General features: G+C 65.2%; 2 protein-coding genes across 3 annotated transcripts; one reads left to right on the top strand and one right to left on the bottom strand.

Annotated features, from left to right (window-relative positions):
* Positions 1–53: 53 nt before the first annotated feature.
* On the bottom strand, positions 54–7,343 carry FKBP10 (FKBP prolyl isomerase 10). Its single transcript, XM_080369184.1, has 10 exons — positions 6,844–7,343; positions 5,023–5,168; positions 4,517–4,706; positions 4,049–4,194; positions 3,752–3,941; positions 3,301–3,446; positions 2,770–2,959; positions 2,222–2,364; positions 1,882–2,045; positions 54–1,441 (listed from the first exon to the last, which is right to left on the bottom strand). Exons 1-10 carry the CDS (start codon positions 7,194–7,196, stop codon positions 1,256–1,258), a joined length of 1,854 nt encoding a protein of 617 aa, XP_080225310.1. The 5' UTR covers positions 7,197–7,343; the 3' UTR covers positions 54–1,255.
* Positions 7,344–8,191: 848 nt separating this feature from the next.
* On the top strand, positions 8,192–15,717 carry P3H4 (prolyl 3-hydroxylase family member 4 (inactive)). 2 transcript variants are annotated; one of them, XM_080369213.1, is made up of 8 exons: positions 8,192–9,123; positions 10,521–10,670; positions 10,937–11,108; positions 11,188–11,316; positions 11,424–11,569; positions 11,657–11,740; positions 11,913–12,054; positions 12,144–15,717. In XM_080369213.1, exons 1-8 carry the CDS (start codon positions 8,653–8,655, stop codon positions 12,155–12,157), a joined length of 1,308 nt encoding a protein of 435 aa, XP_080225339.1. In that variant the 5' UTR covers positions 8,192–8,652; the 3' UTR covers positions 12,158–15,717. The 2 variants fall into 2 exon arrangements, with proteins under 2 accessions (XP_080225339.1, XP_080225338.1); XM_080369212.1 differs by having other exon boundaries at positions 11,409–11,569.
* The last annotated feature ends 286 nt before the right edge of the window (positions 15,718–16,003 follow it).

The following is a 16,003-nucleotide window of genomic DNA, read 5'->3' as shown; positions in this document are numbered from 1 at the left end:
GCCCCGACATGCAGGAATATTTCACGGCAAATTAACCTGACACAAAGGCCAACTCCGTGGAAACCAGTAGAAGTTATTTATTTGGTGCAAGGTAGAAGTTGTCGTTTGAGGGGTTCGCCGTGACCCTTTGCACTGTTCTCTTCTTGAATTTCTTTTCTCTCGCTCTGCAAGACGCGTTGTGCGAAAGCTTTTATTGCTGGCGGGAGGTGATGGAGCCGTGCTGGTCACAACTGGCAAACCCGAGAATGCGGAGTTAATTAGCTGCATTTAGGTATCAAAATAAAGTTGGGCTGATTTTTTCTCAGTCACTGAGGGCTGTGGCTGCAGGGCAAGGAGGATGCAGATGGGGACGATGCTGCTCCCCGAGGGCCTGGGTGGGAGAGGTTTTGTGGTTCCTTCTCCCAGCTGACAAGTTTGCCAGGTCCCATCCCTGCTGTCTCCAGGGGCCCAGGATTTCTGGAACAGCGGCTGCCTGTAGGATATCAGGATTTTGCTCTGGGAACCTGAGCCCCTTGCCCCAGGGAGGAGGGCAGCGGGGAGCAGAGGCTGGGCCAGCAGCAGGGACCAGCATGAAAGGCTTCTCTTTATTTCTCTTCTCTAAAGAATTTTATATGTGTACATAAAAAAAAAACAAAACAAACCAACACCCAAACCCTATCCCTAAACTAGAAAATGCTGCAGTAGAAGAGGGGAAGCCCCCAAGTGCCCACCCCAGGAGGCAGCACAGGCAGGCGAGGAGGCTGGAGCAGGACGTGCAGTCGCTGGCTGAGGATGAAGGGGTTCGGGGAGGGGATGCTGCTGTCCCGGCCCTTCCGCAGGAGCTGGGAGCAGGGGGTCGAAACGGGGTTTGGCAGTGGAGCGGGGCAGGGCAGGGGTCCAGAGCCCCCCCTGGCATCCTCGGTCCCGCTCCGTGGCAGGGGTGGTGTCAGCAGAGCTGGGGGGCACGAGGGGATGGCACTGGTTGGAGCACGGGGGCTACCGGCCCCGGGGTATCGAGGCTCCCAAGAAAATGGGTGTTTCCCATCTTCTTGCCTGGGTTTGTTAGCTGGGGGGTGGTGAGTTTTCTTGCCCAGGAGGAACAAGATAAAAACCCCTCAGTTAAATAATAGGGGGCAAAAAAAATCAAAATATGCCCTCCTGAAGGGCTGAGGGGGGGGGGGGGGCAGGGGTGGATTTCTGGGGCAGCTGGTGGGGGAGAGCGGCCATGGCACGGCCAGGATGAGTTCTGTCTCCAGGGGAGAGCGGGGTCTGTTCCTTAGAGCTCCTCGTGGATCTTCTCCTGGTCCTCGTCCGACTTCAGCTTCAGCTCCTCGGAGGTGATCTTCCCGTCCTGGTTGCGGTCCTGGTTCCTGAACATGTCGGCGATGACTTTCTCTGGGTCGGAGCTGGGCATGAGGCGACCTTTCCCTTCTGCCACCTGGGTCTTGATGAAGGTGGAGAACTGCAGCAAGGAGAGGGGAGAGATCGTGGAATCACAGGGTGGCTTGGGTCAGAAGGGACCTTGAAGATCATCTAGTCCACCCCCCTGCCATGGGCAGGGACACCTGCCACCAGCCCAGGTTGCTCCAAGCCCCGTCCATCCTGGCCTTGAACACTGCCAGGGATGGGTCTTTGGTCCGTGCAGCACCGGCACGGCAGGGAGCACCGTGACCCGCACCATGGGCAGCAGCCAGGCAGCCGTTGGTGTCCCTGCATGGTCACAGCCCTGCCCGCATCCAGCAGTGATGCTCTGGGCTGGGGTGCTTTTCCTGCACAGCTCTTCAGGCTCCCGAGTGCCCAGGGACACCCTCCTTTGGGTGCTGCTGCCCAGGGTGGGGTCCCCTGCGCCCCCACGTCCTCCCGCACCCCGTAACCCTGCGGTCTGGCGGTGCCCTCGCTCACCTCCTCAGCGGGGATCTCCCCATCCTTGTTCAGGTCCATCTGCTCGTAGAGGCTCGCCGGTGGCTCCCCGTGCCAGATGAAGAGGTACCCCTCGGGGACCCCCTCCTCCATGGAGATGAGCTCCACCTCGAAGCGGAGCACAGCGCTGCCTGGCACCCCCCGCGCTGAAAAGACGAGTGATGGAGGAGCTGCCGCACCTCGGGGGAGCTCAGCAAAGCGCTGGGAGAAATGCCCCCAGCCCCCCCACTGGGGTGAGGGGGTGAAGGAGCCCAGCAGGGGTCCAGCAAGGCAGGACCCCCCCGGTTTGCATTGCACGGGCAGCCGCACGCCGCTCCCCTACCTCCGCTCTCGCCGTGGCCCAGGTGGGGGGGGATGATGAGCACCCGCCTCTCCCCCGCACACATGTTGAGGAGGCCACTGTTCAGGCCCTCGATCACCTTGTTGGCCCCCAGGGTCACCTCCTGGGGCTTCTCGTAGTCGTGGCTGCAGGAGGCACAGGGGGGACCACGCAGCTGAGAAAGCCCCTCGGACCCCGTGGGCAGCCCCGCCATGCCCCAAATCACATCCCTTCCACCTCAAAATCCATCGCCCGCCACCCCGGCATGCCCTGAGCTTCCACACCCTGGATCCATCCCACTATGCCGTGAGGTTCCACACCCTTGTGCCCCTACACCCCAACCCCCTGCGCCCTCCATCCTGCAGTGCCCCCCAACCCCACACCCTCCACCCTGCTGCACAGCCATGGCTGGTGCTGCCCCTTGTGAAGAGCTGACGCTCCCAGCGCTGCTCCGGTGCCCGTCTGCCCCCCCCCAGCTCAGCGCCTGGCAGGATCTGGCCCTGTGAAGGATGTAAAGGTGGGCTCAGGGCAGCCCGGGAGCGCGCACGCACGAGGAGAAGAGCCTGGTGCCGTCCAGCAGGGAGCAGTTGTAGTGGTAGCGGACGAAGTCCCTGTCGCGGGTGGTGATGTTGCAGCCCTCGGGCCGGTACACGGTCTCAATCTCCACTGGGTCCGCAGGGTTGTGGAAGTCGATGATGTGAACATCAAAGATGAGCACGGCTGAGCCGGGAATTTTATCCCCTGGAAAAGAAGGGCAAGAGGAGCTGCTGGGAGAGCTGCTGGAGCGCCACGGGGCCGGTAAAGCCGTTCCCTGCTTCTTCTCATGCCCCACGACGTGTCCATCCCTCGAAGCCCCAGCTCTGCACACTGGTATCAGCTGTGTCCCTGCCCACGATGCCCCCCACAGTGCCCAGAGCCCCGGGGATGGTGGTGGCCCCTGCAGTGAGGAGCTGGCCCTGCTTGGCCAGCGCTTCCCTGATGTCAGCCCCGCGGTGTGCCGGTGTACAGGGCTGGAGGAGGGGGTGCCACAGCCCCCAGCCCCACCATGCAGGCATGCCGGCCCCTGTGGGGCTGCCCTTTACCTGCTCCGTTCTCCCCATAGGCCAGGTGTGGGGGCACGACCACCCGCCGCCTCTCTCCCACGCAGACCCCTTGCAGGCCCTGGTCCATGCCGGGGATGATGTAGCCCTTCCCGATGTAGGTGTTGTAGGTGTGATTGCGGGAGTAGCTGCAGCGAGAGAAGCCCCCCAGCACCGTCATGCAGGAGATCCTGACCCATCAGCCTCCCCCCAACCCCCACACCCCAGCCCGACCCTCCCAGCCTCTGCTGTGCTCCCCCAGGAGCCAAACCTTGCCCCTAGAGATGCAGCAAACAGGGGTGGTCTTTTTTAGTCTATTTCATGCCCGTTACGACCCTCTCCTCCCCCTTCCCCTCCAATTCTCCACCCCCTCCTTGCAGCCGAGCAATGGGGCAGGAGAGGACATCAGAGGACATCAGGGCATCTCCCTGCTCAACCGCTTCGCCCCCCACACCTGGAGTCGAAGAGTGTCCCGTCCATGAGTGTGCCGTTGTAGTGGTAGCGGACGAAGTCCCCGGTCACAGCTCTGCGCTTGCACGACTCCGGCACCTCCAGGTGCTCCAGGAAGACGCCGTCCTTGGGGTTGTGGAAGTCCACCAGCAGCACGCTGAACACCAGAGATGCCTGCGGCGGGATCACGGTCCCTGGGGAGGGGACACGGGTCAGCCCAGACAAGGGTCCTGGTGGCGGGGGTCTCCACGCAGAGCCGGGAGGGAAGGGGCCAGGCACGACGGGGCGATGCCTGACTCACCGTAGCCCTTCTCCCCATACGCCAGGAACGGGGGGATGATGATGCTCCTCTTCTCCCCAGCGCACATGCCCAGCAGCCCCTGGTCCATGCCCTTGATCAGCCAGCCGGTGCCCACGTAGGTGTCGTAGGTGCTGTCTTTGCTGTAGCTGGTGGGGAGGAATGAGAGGGGGACGGGGGGACGGCTCTGGGGCCACGCCAGCTCCCCCAGCCTGAGCAGTGCCATGCGGGAGGTTGCTCTGGGGGCCACGGAGCTCCACCAGCCCTGCCGAGGTGCGGGAAGAGAGACCACGGAGGGGGGAAGGCTGCTCCGACTGGGGTGCAGCGTGGGGCCCCTGTGTCCTCCCGCAGGCCGGTGTCCCCTGGTCACTGCCATCCCTGGTGCCCCCAGTCCCAAGTTGCAGGATGCATCCAAGCTGCAGTGCCCCGTGTCCCAAGGCAATGGTGCATCCCAGCGCCAGTCCCCCGTACCTGGAGTCGAAGGGGGTGCCATCCAGCAGCGTGCCGTTGTAGTGGTACCGCACGAAATCGGAGTTCTCCACCGTGCGGTTGCAGTGCTCCGGTTTGGACAGGGTGGTGATCTGCAGCTTGTCGTTCTTGTTCCAGATGTCCAGCATGATGACATCGAAGTACAAGGTGGCGTCTGGGGGGATCAGCCCCGCTAAAGGGGCAGCAGCGAGGACAGAGCATCTTAGAAGGGACCGGTGCCGAGCCCAGGCAAGGCGAGGGCTCTGTCCCCTAAAGCCCCCCAAGCCCGGTGCTGCTCGGGGCTGCTGGCCACGCGTGCCAGCCCCTGGGAAAGCAGCAGACCCCCGGGGGGGCAGGACCCCTGACTGGCAGGGAAGCCCTGCTTAGGCACCGCTTGCCCTGGCAATGGAGCTGCCCTTTGCCAGCTGGGCACCGGACCCCCGACCCCCCTAATGCTGGCCCTGGGGGGTTTGCTTCCTCCACCCCCCCACCGTGCCGCAGCCCCTTACCCACACCAATGCTGCCGTAGCCCAGGTGGGGGGGCACGATGAGGTGACGCCGCTCGTTCACACACATGCCCTGCAGCCCCCGGTCCATGCCGGTGATCAGCCGCCCGACGCCCACCACGCCAGCCACCGTGGCCCCTCGGTCGTAGCTGGGGCGAAGAGACAGACCCGTCAGCGGCACGGCAAAGGGTGAAGCCCCCAAAGCCGCCTCTGCTGGGGGTGCTCAGTGCCAGCGCTGAGGGCTCAGGGTGGATCCAGAGCCAAACCACAAACCCTGCAGACAGGGAGGGATGGCGCAGGGCTCCCTGGCGCCTGCCCACCGTGGGGACAGAGTGGGGGGACAGGGCTGCCCCCTCCCCAGGGGTACACATAACCCACCGCAGCCAGCGGGTCCCTGTGCTGCAGGCAGAACCCACAGCTCAAACACGTTGATCCTGATGGGATCAATCCTGCACTGCCCGGGGCGGAGCTGCCTCCCGCAGCACCGGTCAGGGCTCTGGCCTGACCCTGCACCCAGCACCCTGGAGGCAGGGGAGTGCAGATCAGACCCCTTTGGTGCAAAGGAGGTGGGTGATGCTTTCAGGTGGGACCAAACCCATCACAGCCGGCAGCTCCCGGGCTTTCTGCTGCTTCCAAATCATTTTGCATATGGCACATTTGGAGCTTTATGCAGCAAGGAGGAAAGAAGACATCCCAGGCCTCATTTTTAAACTGCAGATTTGTTTTTATTTTAAAATCTTCAAGTACTCCAAGAAACAACTGGGGCTATTTCAGATAAATTGAAATCCTTCATCCCCTTTAATGCACAGCTGATGCTTTCTCCTGGCAGCACACTGCAGTCCTCAGGACAAGCAATGGTTTTAGCAGCAAATATCCCCAGACCCCCACCACATCTGGGGCGCACAGCAGCAGTGGCCGTGCACGGTGCAGTTACTTTCTCCCCCATTCATGCTCGCAAGAAAGATAAGACACAATAAACCGGAGCAGGACCCCTTTGCTTTACAGGGCTCTGAAAAACGCCTGCCTGGAAAGTTTTTGTTCCTACGTGGGGCTGGAGCCCCAGCACAGCCCATTTAGTTTTCCTCCTTTTGCTGTGTCCCTGATTCTCCCCCTGCTCGTGGCGGTGCAAATCAGGGGCTGCACCAACACAAACACGGATTTCTAGTCAGCGTGAACAGAGCAGGATTGGTGCATGGGCTGAGGAAAACTAAGACGAGCCAGAGCGAAGCCTCTTTGGTAATGAACGGGTTTCATTCCACTGCTGCCACGTTTCAAAGTGCTTTATGTGTTTTCCCTGCCTGTGCAGCACATGCAAATACATGTTGCTGAATGAAAACCATCTCGCTTAGGGCCAAATCCTGCCCGTGCCTGAGACAGGCTTCCCAGCACCCTGCAGCACCCCGGAACTGAGGCACACACAGGGGTCCCCAATGGGCAGGGGGGGCTGCTGCAAAACCCAGGGCGGCAGCACGGGCGCTGGGCAGGGGCTGCTGGAAAAGGGTGGGAAGGGGCTGCAGCCGCGGGCAGGGGGGCTGCACTCGGCAGCTTCTTGGGGCCACGCCGGGGCCCCCCAGGCTGACACGTGTACAGGGCTCGCTGGGCTCCCTGTCCTCACCCCCAGCACCCACCGAAAGCCCTCCTTGGGGTCAAAGCTGCGGGATCCGGGGCCAGCCCAAGCAGGGGCTACCGGCTCCTCGCCATGCTGGCCCTCGGGGATGCGCTGGGGTGACAGGCACGCGGCTGGGGGGGAGGCATGCAGGGGTCCCCTCCGCAGCACGCGGCAGCCGGGGCCGCATGCATCCCGTAAAGAGCCGAGGGCTATACCTGGAGTCAAACTTTTTGCCATCTTTAAAGGTCCCATTGTAGTGGTAGCGAATGAAATCCCCCATCTGGACTTCCCGCAGGCAGATTTTGGGGATATAGTATCTGTCTATCACCACATCTTCAAGGGGGCCGGGGTCACCCAGCCCCAGGACCCCCAGGATGCTCAGGAGGAGGACGAAGCTGCCGGGGGACATGGCGCTGGGAAGCTGCCGGCGGCGGAAAGGCACGGGTGGGGGGAGGGAAGGCGGGGGGGTGGGGCCCGGCCGCCCCTTCCCGCAGGATTCCAGCCCAGCTGGAATTTCTGTACACGTGGACCCCGGGCCTGGCACGATGGCCAGCCACTCTCCCACCATCAGTCGCCCCACGGCATCGCCGGGGCAATTATTCCCCCCAGGAAAAGTCACAACCACGAAGCTCCACGTCAGGAAAGTTTAATTTTTTATTTTTTTATTTTTTTTCCCCTGGGCGGTTTCATCTGCCAAGGAAAAAGCTGGAGAGCTGTTTGGAAGCAAGTTTGTGCAGCTGGAGGTCCCATCCCAGCGCCGCTCGCTCCGGGTCCTAGTGCTGCTCCCAGCAGCCTATTCCCTGCCGTTATCGCTCCCATGGATTAGGATGCTGCTACTCTATCCCTGGCACTTCTGCAGAGTAAATAACACGGAATGAAATGTTTTAATAACACCTCTGCCCTTCCCTCTGCTGCTGACAGATCTCTTGCTGAACGACGATGAAAAAAAAATGCGAAATTATCCTTCTAACAGTCTTTCCCGGATAGGAGTAGGGTCAAATGCACACGTTGCCCACATATCCCCGCTCCCCCAGACCCACCAGTGAGGGACAGGCACATCCCAGCACATCCTGAGTAGGAAATACGACAGGCCGTGAATCCAAACTGGAACCCGGCTCCTCTGAGCACGGTGCTACTGGTGAAAGCAACAGCTCCAGCAAAACGCTGTGAGCTCCCTGGAGCCTGGACCCCGGCTGAGCAACCTCAGCACCGCCTGGAGCAGCCAGGGGGGACTCGGGGGGCTCCCCATAGCACATGGGGGGTCAGAGCCTGACTTTGGGGGCAACGGCACCCCAGCCAGCGTGCTGTTGAGCTGCCCGTTTGCAGGGAGGTGCTGAGCACTGCTAACGGCCTCTGCTCCGCAGGATGAAACCTCGGCAGTGTCCTGGCTCCTGCCCCGCGCTGTGACATCCCTCAGTGCCACTGTCCAGCCGGCAACAAAGCGCTGGGCTTGGGCTGGGGCCAGTGTGGCCGTGCCGAGGCCTGGCACGGTGCAGCCCTGGGATCTGGCACGGCACAGTCCCGGGATCTGGCACGGCACAGCCCCGGGAGCTGGCGCAGTGCAACCATGGGATCTGGCACGGCACAGCCCCGGGAGCTGGCACGGCACAGAGCGTGTGGCCTCCGGTTTGGCACCAGCCGGCAGCAGCCCCAGCCGGGCTGGGGGATCCGGGGGCAGCGCAGGGGGGTCCCCAGCGCACCCCGGGGCCGCAGCCCAGGGCACACGCCAGCACCCCCCGTGCAGCGCCGGGCGCACCCCCGCGGACCTGCAGCCCCCGCGCACCCCCGGCAGCGCGGGGCACCGAGCCCACCCGGGGAGCGCGCAGCACCCGCGCAACCCCCACGCCTCACCCCGCGGGGGGCGCAGCCCCGCCCCCCCAGCTGCACCCCGCGGGCGCTGCGCCAGCCGCGCAGAGCCGCACTAAGACCCTGCGCGCCCGCCGCGCACCGCCCCTTCCCCGCCGCCCGCCCCCTGCGCGGAGGGCTGCGCGGCGCTGCGCGGGCAGTGCGCGGCGGCGGCGGGGATGGGCGGCGCGGCGCTGGCGCTGCTGCTGGCGGCGGGGCTGTGCGCGGCGCAGTACGAGGAGTACAGCGTGCGCGGGTTCCCCGCGGCCGCGCTGGAGCCGCTGCAGCGCGCCTACGCGCGGGCGCTGGCGCAGTACGCGGGGGCGCAGTGGGCGGAGAGCGCCCGGGAGCTGGAGGCCAGTCTGCGCCTCCACCGCCTGCTGCGCGACAGCGAAGCGCACTGCCACCGCCGCTGCGCCGCGCCCGCGGAGGGGGCCCCCGCGGAAGAGCCCCCCGCCGATGGGGACCCCGCGGCGTGGGAGTGGGAGCGGGAGATGCAGCTCTTCGGGCGGCTGCTGCGCCGCGCCGGCTGCCTGCGCGCCTGCAAGCGCGACCTGCCCGTCTTCCAGCTGCGCTACCCCCCGGCGCAGACGCTGCGCGACTTCCAGCGCCGCCTGCCCTACCAGTACCTGCACTACGCGCTCTTCAAGGTGAGGCTGCGCAAATGCCGCGCAAGGGGGCTGGTGGCAGGGCGTGGGGAGTGGGGGGGCGTCCTGTGCCTCCATCCCGCGTCGCTCTGACCTGCGCCCCCCCCCCCCCCCGCTCTGCCCCCCCATCGGGCACGCCCCCCATCCCATGCCCCATCCTGCACCCCTCATCCTCTGCCGCTTGCCCTACACCTCCTCCTCAGCACCCCTATCCTGTACCCCTCATCCTGCATCCCCATCCTGGGGCCCCACCCTACGCCACCAGCCTGCACCCCCTGATCCGCATCCCCTGAACCCCGCTTTCCTCTGCCCTGTACCCTGCGACTGTCATGTGCTTTCCTGTCCTGCACCCCCCTTGCTGCACTCCCCATCTGGCACCCCCCCCCCTCTCCTCCATCCTGCCCCTGCGCCGTGGCACGTCAGCATCATCTGGGATGCATCAGGCAGGATGTGAGGGGTGCACCCGAGACTGGGGTCCCCTGTGGTTGTGTCCCCCCACCCCACCTTGTGTTGCCCTGTTCCCCCAACATCCCCCTGGCCAGGCAGAGCGTTGTCTGGGGAGGGGGACGCAGGGGCTGCCCCAGCCAAGGGGCCCACACTGGGGGATCCAGTGCCACTGTGATTGCTGTGGGACATGTGTCTGGATGCTCCATCAGGGAGAAGCGCTTCCTCGGCCCCACGGTGCAGACGTGGAGGGAGGTTTCATAAGGCATCACCTCGGGGTGACCCTCCTTGGGCCAGAGCGACTCTGGCAGGGGACACCCCTTCCTCAGGCACCGGTGCTGGTTGGGGTCCTGAGCTGTGCTGCTGGTCGGCTGCCAGCGCGGATGCTGCTTTAGTGCTTAGTGCTGCTGCCCCGCTCACCTGGCAGTGGCAAGGAACAGCCTGGCCTAGATCCTTAATGCCTTTTCCTCTTGCTCTGGCCACGACCCATTTCATGGGCGGTTTGTTCAACAACCCCCCCGTATCGCTCCCCTGAAGTTGCAACCCGAGAGCTCGTAAAGCAGCGGGGGGAGCAGGGGCAGCTCGCCGGGCTCATGGCAGCGCCCAAGGAGAGCAGATGTATGGATCTGACACACACCATGTGGAGCTCTCCTGGCTGGCTGCGGGGGTCCGTGAGGGGCCACGCTGTCCCCGTGCCCACCACGGGCACAGAGCGGGAGGTCGGTGTGGCTGGATTTACTGGTGTCATCTGTGTTCCCGGCTCCTGTCTGTCCATCGGTGCCAGTGGACGGTTGGGCTTGGGGCTGGTGCTGGGGGTGCTGGGCTGTTCCCTGCTGAGAACCAGCCTTCCGCCCTGCAGCCCTGGGGTCTGGCTGGGTGCTGAGCCCCCTGCAGCCGCAGCATTGGCCCCGGCTGCCCTGTGGCAGGCTGCTGCACCAACTCTTCCTCCCTTCCAGTCAAATAAGATCGAGAAAGCGGTGTCCGCTGCCCACACCTTCCTGCAGAAGAACCCCAAGCACGAGATGACCTTGAAGTACCTGAACTATTACAGGACGATGCTGGACGTGGATGAATACCTGGTCGACCTGGAGGCTCGGCCCTATGAGGTGAGGAGGGGGTGGGAGAATGGGTCCCTGGGGCTTGGTGTGTACCTGACTGCCACAGCCTGGTCCTGCCAAACCCCGAGGGAAGCGGCTCTTCCTTGCTGAGCCCTGGTCGCTCATGTCCTGCCCCCAAAAAAGCATCTCTGTGGGATCTGTGCTGGGGACGGAGCCGTCTCGGGGAGAGTGGGGCAGGTCGGTGCTGCTGTCGGGCAGAGCCGGGCTGCGGTGCCTGGCGAGGAGGTGAGCGGCACCCGCTTGGTCCCCGGCAGCCGATATTCGTGCGGTCGGTGAAGCTGTACAACAACGGGGATTTCCGGAGCAGTGCGGCCGACATGGAGCAGGCACTGACCGAGTACTACAAGGCGTACGAGGACTGCCTGGCCAGCTGCGAAGGTGCCTACGAGCTGCAGGAATTCAAGGACTTCTACCCCGCCATCGCAGGTGACCGGGCGGGGGGCCAGCAGGTTCATGGTGGGGGGGCTGGGGGCCAGTGGGCACAATGCCTGACACCTCCCCCCAGACCACTTCGTGAGCGTGCTGCAGTGCAAAGTGGACTGCGAGACCGAGCTCACCCCCAACGTGGGTGGCTACTTTGTGGAGAAGTTTGTGGCCACCATGTACCACTACCTGCAATTTGCCTACTACAAGCGTGAGTGCCAACGGGAGCAGGGGACTGTGTCCCCGGGCCACCCTGGGGTGTTGTGGACCCCTGGGTGGGGTGTTGCTCCCCCCATCACCCAGTGCTGCTCCCCGCAGTGAACGACGTGCGGGATGCGGTGCGCAGTGTCTCCAGCTACATGCTCTTCGACCCGGATGACGCCGTGATGCAGCAGAACTTGGTCTACTACCGCTTCCATCGCAAGCGCTGGCGCCTGCAGGAGGAGGACTTTGAGCCCCGGCCGGTGAGGCGCCCCCCAAGCCCCCCCCATCCCCTGACTCTGCTGATGGTGGAGGGGCTGACATAGCCCCCGCTCCCTCCCCATTGCCAGGAAGCTGTGCGGTACCACAACCAGATGGTCGCCCAGAAGAAGATGCTGGACTTCGCCAAGGAATACCTGCAGGCTGACGACGAGGTAAACGCAGGGTGCAGCTGGGTGCTTTTGGGGGTGCGGGTGGGTGCTGTGGGTACCCCGGGGCAGGGCCCTTCCTTGGGCAGTGGGTCTGACCCCCAGACCAGCCCTGGAGAAGAGGCTGCGAACGGGGCTGCCAACCCCACCGCCTCCTCCTGCCGGTCCCTTGCTGCAGATGGAGGTGGACAGTGGCGAGGGGCTGCAGGCACAGGACCTGCCCTCCGACGGCGAGTTTGAGGGCGAAGGTGACTACGAGGAGGGCTTCTTCGCGGAGTGGTGGCAGGAGCCCAAGACAAAGGGGGACAAAGCTGACCAAGGTGCTGACGCCAGGGCCGGGGGCTGTGCCGCGGGGTGGAGGGTGGCTGCTGCCCCTGTCCCGGTGCCACCGAGCCCTCCTTGTTTGCAGAGACCCTGCGATGAGCCAGGCGAAGGGGCGCCTGGCCCCGACAGAGCTGGACAGCAGTGGCCCTGCGATGCCATCCTGGGGACGCCGGGCTTCAGGCTCCTGCCAGCTGCCGCACAGAAACTTGGGCTGGCGGGGAAGGGCTGATCCTGCCCGGTGCCCTGCTGCAGGGCTGCCTTTGCCGTCTGGACATCTGCTGCCCTGAGCGCAGCCCGATTCCCGTCGGTGGAGCACCAGCACTGCCGAACCTCCCTGCCTGCCCGGGACCCCCTCCCCGCCGCCACCCCTGTCCCCAGTGTCCTCAGGAGCCAGCGGCAGTGCCCCGCAGCACCGGGGTTTACTGTGTCACTCAGCTCCAACCCAGGACCTGTGGACAGCGCGCCAGGATCGGGCCCGTGTTGTCTCGAGAGGTTTGGGGGGCTGCGCCTGCTCTGGGAGCAATGCACGGTGCTGCTGGAGCAGGGTGTGTGCTGGTCCTGCCCCTCCTGGGGGCTTCTACCCCAGTGCCTCCAGCCCCCCAGCCCACCTGCCAGAGCCTGGGGTCCCTCGGGGGTCCCCAGCCCTGGGTCCCAGTGTGCTGGTGTCCCCATGCCACCTGGCGAGGCTGCGTCACCCGTGCCCTGCGTGTGCCTTGAGTTTTTGCCACGCCAGCCCTCTGTAGCCTTAAGCTCCGTTAATTTAATACTTCCTGACTTGCACAGTCGCTTTTTTTTTTTTTTTTTTTTTTTTTTTTAATATTTACTGGTGCTGAACTTTTAATAAAATCTGGACTGGTCTTTTCATGGCTGCCTCTGCCTCGGGGCTCCCTAGAGTGGGGGTGCGCTGCTGCCACAGGAGCTGGGTGCTTGGGGTGAAAGAGGCCCTGTTGTGGGACACGGAGGGATGGGTTGTGGGGCTGGATACCTCCATAAAATGGGGAGACCCCACAGGGGGGCTGGAGGGGGGCTTGTGGGACTGGGGCACTTTGGAGGCCATGAGAGCAGCCAGGCTCTGTGGAGTTGTGGGGGTCCCTAAGGGGGTGCCCCTTATGGGGATGTGTGACCCCCCTGTTGTGCAGGGGAGGCTGCCAGGTGGCATGGGGGGTTGCAGCGGGGGGGCAGCAGGCTGCACCCACCTCCATCACCTGCTGGTTGCTTTAGGGGGGTGCATCACCCCAACGCTGGTCCTGGGGGGGGGGTGCTGCTGGTCCGCAGGGTGCAGCCTGCATCCCCCGATGCTGGTCCAGCGCAGCAGGGTGGGATGAGCCCCCTCCCACCTGCATCAGGGCATTCCGGAGCCTGTTTCGGAGGCCGCTGTCGCTGATGACAAGCCCGTGCCTGCCGGGGCGTCGGGCAGCATGTGGCCGCCTCGCTCCTCCCTGCCGCGTTCCTGCTCCCCGTCGAAGTTGGCTGCCAGGACTGAAACCGAGAGGCTGAATCATGGCGTTGGCCGTGGGGGAGGGAAGGGAAGGGAAGGAAGGGGGCGGCGGGGAGGCTGCCAGCACCCACCCTGCCCTGCCCTGCAGCTCCCATGTACCAGGGCTCTCCCAGCTCTGCCATCCCTGTGTGGGGCTGGACACGGCGGTGGGGGACAGGGCGGAGCCCCCAGACCCACGGGCAGGGCTCGGGGCAGCGCTAAGTGGGGGAGCAGCCCGTTGCACCCCTGTGCAGGGCAGGGCTGCCGTGTCCCTCGGGAGGAGCGGGGTTTGGCACCGGTGGGTCACAGCCACCCTGGCGAGGGGAGCGGCAGCCCAGATCGGGGGGAGCGCTCAGCTGGCGTTGTGGCCCGGGGGTGGGCAAAGGCTTGTTGATCTTCCCAACAAGCCAGGCAAGGGTGGCACCAGGCCCACGGGGCCTCCACCCTGCTCTGATGCGCTGGCCATGGCGTCCCCTTGCCACCCCAAATTCACGCTGGGGGACAGGGCTCCTTGTCCCCACCGTTCCAGCTGGGTTGCCCGGGCTCCTCTCCCTGCTCCCACCCAGTGCAGAGGGGCCGACTGGGGCTGGTGCCCCCCGGGCCCCCCAGGCTGGACCCCGGCAGCGGCGCGTATGGCCACTGTCCCCTGCGGCAGGCAGAGCTGGGGCGCAGAGCTGGGATGGGGGGGCAGGAGCAGGGGTATGGGGTGGGATGCAGGGGGGCAACGCGCAGGGCTCCGGGGGTGAACAGCGCGAAGGCAGCGCTGTGCTTCCCCACCTCCTATGACCTTGACCAACAAGGAACATAAACGAGTTTTTTAGCCGTAAAAAACTCAGCTGTGCTGTGCCGTGCCATGCTGTGCCGTGCTGTGCTGTGCCATGCTGTGCCGTGCCATGCTGTGTCCTGCTGTGCCATGCCGTGCCGTGCCATGCTGTGCCGTGCCGTGCCATGCTGTGCCCTGCTGTGCCATGCCGTGCCATGCCATGCTGTGCCGTGCTGTGCCATGCTGTGCCCTGCCGTGCTGTGGCATGCTGTGCCCTGCCGTGCCATGCTGTGCCGTGCCATGCCGTGCCATGCTGTGCCCTGCCATGCAATGCCTTGCTGTGCCGTGCCATGCTGTGCCATGCTGTGCCCTGCTGTGCCATGCCGTGCCGTGCCCTGCCATGCAATGCCTTGCTGTGCCGTGCTGTGCCATGCTGTGCTGTGCCATGCTGTGCCCTGCCGTGCCACGCCATGTGTCCTTCTCCTCCCTGTGCTGGGAGGGCTCTCGCTGTGCCTTGTGTCCCCCGCTCTACGCCGAGCAATGAGACCCCGTTTTCTTGCAGGGGCATTGGAAGCTCCGTCTCTCGCCTCCCTCCAGAGCTGTGATTTCCTAGCTGAGTCAGCGCCTGCGGCCAGAGGCAGCAGAGGACTGTGAGGGGGATGCAGGATGCATCCCCTCACCGCCCCCCCCGGGGCAGAACCCTCCTGCGCCCCAGCTCTGGGGTGCTGGAGGCCCGGGGATCCCCATTATGGGCTGGGACGTGCCCTGGTGCCAGGTGATCGGTGACTTGGGTGCTGGGTGACGGAGGCTTCGCCTGGGGCCTGTGGGAAGTGGGTGAGCTGGGAGGTGGCGGCAGCAGCTGGTGGGACCAGTTTGGCCAAGGACTGGGGTGACGCAGGCTGCCGTCAGCCGCCCAAGCCCTTCCCCAGCGCCTTGTGCTGCCGCTGCCGGGCTCCTGCCTCAGTTTCCCCACCCGGGCGGTGTGGAGCCCCTTTGCGGGGCCAGGACCCCGCTGCTGCACCGCCGGCTCCGCACCCCGGCACCCATCGATGAACACCCTACGTGACACAGGAGGCGGGGGCAGCCCACGCAGCACCCACAGCAGTTAGGAGGCTGTAATTGTGGCCTGGCCAGGCTGGGGTGGGGGGGAGTGGGGAGGGCAGCTGGGGAGCAGAGCTGGAGGGGCGGCCCCGAGCCCCCCGCCCACGGCCCCTCCCGGCCACACCACAGTGCTCAGCCCCCGTGGGACCGGGGTCTCCGCCGCCCACGGGTGACGCTGGAGGTGCGTGGGGAGGGGGACGCACAGGGGTGAGGCCGCCGGGTGCCCGCGTTCCCTTGCAGGGGTCCCAGCACCCCACACCTCCCCTGGGGGTCTTTGCAGCCCGGGTGCACGTGCTGCCGTAGGAGGGCTCCCCGCACCCCACGCAGTCCTGGGGTCCCCGCAGCCCACGGGGGTCCCCGCCCCCACGTGTGTCCATGGGGTCCCCGCACCCCACAGCCCCCGGGGGAAATCTGTACCCTACTCGCGTGCCCGGGGGTCCCCGCCCCGCCCCGCCCCAATACGCCCCGCCCTCACCCCCGGAGGGTCTCTGGCCCCGCCCCGCTCCCGCCCTACCCCACCCAGTGACGTCACCCAGGTGGTTCCCCCTCACGGCCACGCCCTTCCCCACCCTCTACCTCGCCCCGCCTGCCCCGCCCGCTGCCC

The sequence above is a fragment of the Falco punctatus genome, assembly GCF_963210335.1.
Source record: "Falco punctatus genome assembly, chromosome: 19".
NCBI classification, from domain to species: Eukaryota; Metazoa; Chordata; class Aves; order Falconiformes; family Falconidae; genus Falco; species Falco punctatus.
Note: the sequence above shows the minus strand (reverse complement) of the source record. Positions and strands in the feature narration are given on the sequence as shown.

Coding starts and splice junctions, on each gene's coding strand:
- FKBP10 (XM_080369184.1), bottom strand. CDS start 7,196: ATGGTGGGAGAGTGGCTGGCCATCGTGCCAGGCCCGGGGTCCACGTGT. Junction 5,169..6,843: donor GGCAAAAAGTTTGACTCCAG/GTATAGCCCTCG, acceptor TCTTCGCCCCAG/CTACGACCGAGGGGCCACGG. Junction 2,046..2,221: donor GGGCCACGGCGAGAGCGGAG/GTAGGGGAGCGG, acceptor TCGTCTTTTCAG/CGCGGGGGGTGCCAGGCAGC.
- P3H4 (XM_080369212.1), top strand. CDS start 8,653: ATGGGCGGCGCGGCGCTGGCGCTGCTGCTGGCGGCGGGGCTGTGCGCG. Junction 11,109..11,187: donor CTTCTACCCCGCCATCGCAG/GTGACCGGGCGG, acceptor ACCTCCCCCCAG/ACCACTTCGTGAGCGTGCTG. Junction 11,741..11,912: donor ACCTGCAGGCTGACGACGAG/GTAAACGCAGGG, acceptor CCCTTGCTGCAG/ATGGAGGTGGACAGTGGCGA.